Raw genomic sequence first — 3,016 nt, 5'->3', positions numbered from 1 at the left:
GTGCGAATCGTCCAGCTGAAACGGATGGAGCTGGTGAGCAGGCTGGCAGGAGGGGAACCAAGCCAAGACCACGGGAAGCCGCTTGTTGATTAAATAATTTGTGAGTCATGGCTCAGCCCCTGGAGACAGAGTTTCCACGACTACTGCACACGCCTGTCAGGGGAGACGGAGGGAACAAAGCCACAGCAAGAGCCACCTCTGTGCTCTAATTGAGAAGAGAAACAAATTTCCCATGGAAATACAGAACTGAACAGCCCTGTCTGGATGGGGCTGCCCCACACTGTGGATGCCCACCCTGCTAGGGTGAGCACAGCTGCTGCTTCGCCACGGCACCTGGGCGAAGCTGGGACGAGAGCCGCAGACTCCACTCCAATCTGCCACTATGGGAACCTGGGGGCTCTCAGAGCTAATGTGGAGCCAGTGCCTCCCACCAGTCCTCCTGCCACTCACCTGTGGGGCTCCTGCTCATGATGACAGGGGTGGCCGTGGCTCCCGTGCTGGGGCTCTCGCTGCCGGGCGAAGCACTGTAGACAAACACGTCCTGCTTGAACGGTGACGCGGTGGAGGGTTGACTTCCCTGCTCAGAGAGATAGAACACAGGTTTTTGTGCTGCCAGCTCTTCCCCCCAGCCCTGCTGATGCCCCACTGCAGCCCTGCCCATTGGAGCTGCTCCCGTTGGAAGAGTCCTGATGGAGCAACCTCCTGGCCTGGGCACACCGCCCCAGGGCACCCCAAGGCTCAGTGGGGTGTCACAGAATCACAGAATAGCCTGGGTTGGAAAGGATCTCAAACACCATCTAGTCACACCCTGCCTTGCCACAGCACAGGCAGGGACCCCTCCCCTCGGCCAGACTGCTCCAAGCCCCGTCCAACCTGGCCTTGAACACTTGCACAGATGGAGCACCGACAACACCCTAATGTACCACCATACCTCCTCCTCCCTGAACCCAGAGATGGGATTAGCCCCTCCATGTCAGTGGTGAGGAGGCACTTGGGGCCCAGTGGACACTTCCCCCTCACAGAGACGACCTGGGGGTCCGGAGGCAGCAGGGAGCCAAGGGATGCTGTGTGCTCTGGGGTGGGTTTGGTGCCTACCACGCTGTCGTACTCCTCCAGGGTCTCGCTCTCGCCCGCCGTGCTGCTGAAGCTGCTGGTGCTGGAGGAGGAACGGGAGATGTTCGACCGCCCGTTCTCTTTCAGCTTGATAAATGGCCTAGGGAGAGGCGGAACGGAAGGAAGGGCGCGTGGCTGTCACTTGGGAAGCACGTCCCTTGGGCTGTGACAGCGGGACAGACCCTCCTGTGCACCCTCGGAGCACAGTGCTGCTGTAGGGAAGAACCTTTGGGGCACTTCTGCGCGTAACCCCTTCCAAAGGCGTGGGGTGAGGCAGGGGGTGGGTGTCCCAGCAGGAGCTGCTGGGTCCAGCTGACTCTGCCTTGGCAGGGAAGGACAGGCACCATGGCCTCCCTGGCTCCTATGCCCAGAGGGTTTGAGCAACCTCTCTCAAGTACTGCTCTTTGCTCTTCTTTGTAAAGATCATAAAGGAGCTGTGCTCATGGATCACCAGACTCTTTCCTCCCTTAACATCAAACTTGGAGATGGTTTTGTTTGGCAAAATCCCTGATGTCTGTTGAGCCGCGGTGGGAGGAGGATGGGCGTCTCCTGGCTCACCTGTCTTTGTTGGGGCATATTTCAGGGGAGCTGGGGTTGGACGACGTTTCAGACTTCATCTCTTGGGAAGAATGTCCCAAATCTGGTGTCTTCTGGGCTCCAGAAACGCTGTCACTGGGGGCACAAAGAGACAGATTGCACGAGTTACACAAGAGACTTGAAAAGGATGGCCAAATTATACTCCCTAACACCAAATAAACTGTGAGTAACAGATATTCAGTGGGTACCACCACTTAAGTTTAAAACAGAGGGAAGGGATCCAAGCCACAATTCCTCAAACGTGGCAGAAGCAGCTCTTGTTGCCGGTTGTGTGGAAAGGCAAGGCTGCACCCTGGGAAAGGTTTTTAGCACCCAGCAGAGTTTTTTCGGACTTTTAAGATGCATTAGGCACTTAGTGACAGGGTTATGACAAACTCACCACCTCGTCCTGCTCTCTGCCTGGCTCTCCGACGTCGTGTGCAGGCGAGGGAACAGTCCCGACCGGCGCTTGATGGGGCTCCTGGACTGGTTCTTGGCTGCAGCAGCTGGTACAGGAGGCTGAAAGCAGAGAACAGTCTGGGTTGAAGAGCACAGCTCCCTCCTGGGAGCTCAGAAACTGTGAGGAACTGCACTGCCCATGATTCCCAGCCTGTGCATCCAGAAAACATAAAATGCCAGAACTTCTTTTCTATCTCCTTTGTACTTCGGAGCTGAAAACCCCAAGAAGCTCATCTTCAGTTCTTCCACAATAAGCCCAACTTGAAAAATGCACCCGGAACCAAGCTCTGTTCAAGTCTTCCCCTCGCCCTTCCCCTCACTGCCCACGCAGGGGATTGCCAGGCTGTGTCAGCACAGCAGTGCCTTGCTGGGCTGCACAGGGGCAGACAGAGGGAGGGAGAGCAGGATGGAGGGACACATGGCCATGCTCACCGAGAAGGTGGTCTTGGTCACCTCGCCACTGTTGTGCGCGATGCCCCCACTGAGGCTGCCTGGGATGCCACCGCCGTGGTGCTTCTTCTGGCTGCCCACCATGGTCTCCATGGAGTGGCTGCGCACCCGGATGGCTCTCTGCAGCAGAGGGGACAGGGCACAGCAGGTCATCACCACTCTGCAGGTGCTGGCCCCAGACACCCTCCCCAGCTCCAGGGCTCCCCCAGGCACACAGGACAGAACCTGCTTGGGCCTCCCCAAGTGCCAGCACACACCAACAACAACCCGACCAGTGACAGCAGCAGCCTGGGCAGGTGCAGTTGAGCGCAGCCACCCTCGACGAGCCCCACAACCACCACCAGATCAGACTTTCTCCCTCTGCTCCGCAATGCCGAGGACTGCAGCTATGGGACCAGCAACAGCAGATACCACCCCC

General features: G+C 58.0%; 1 protein-coding gene across 1 annotated transcript in view; it reads right to left on the bottom strand.

Moving 5' to 3' along the window:
• RAP1GAP2 (RAP1 GTPase activating protein 2) overlaps positions 1–3,016 on the bottom strand; it is a gene marked incomplete at both ends in the record, with an annotated part of 12,220 nt that overhangs the window by 876 nt on the left and 8,328 nt on the right. Inside the window, 5 exon segments of the mRNA XM_009074845.1 lie at positions 451–577; positions 1,096–1,213; positions 1,672–1,785; positions 2,090–2,208; positions 2,581–2,718. Coding sequence (XP_009073093.1) covers positions 451–577; positions 1,096–1,213; positions 1,672–1,785; positions 2,090–2,208; positions 2,581–2,718 — 616 coding nt within the window.

Source organism: Acanthisitta chloris, unplaced genomic scaffold (assembly GCF_000695815.1).
Source record: "Acanthisitta chloris isolate BGI_N310 unplaced genomic scaffold, ASM69581v1 scaffold12185, whole genome shotgun sequence".
In the NCBI taxonomy this organism is placed as follows: domain Eukaryota; kingdom Metazoa; phylum Chordata; class Aves; order Passeriformes; family Acanthisittidae; genus Acanthisitta; species Acanthisitta chloris.
The sequence above is the reverse complement of the archived record's forward strand: the minus strand, read 5'-3'. Positions and strand labels throughout refer to the sequence as shown.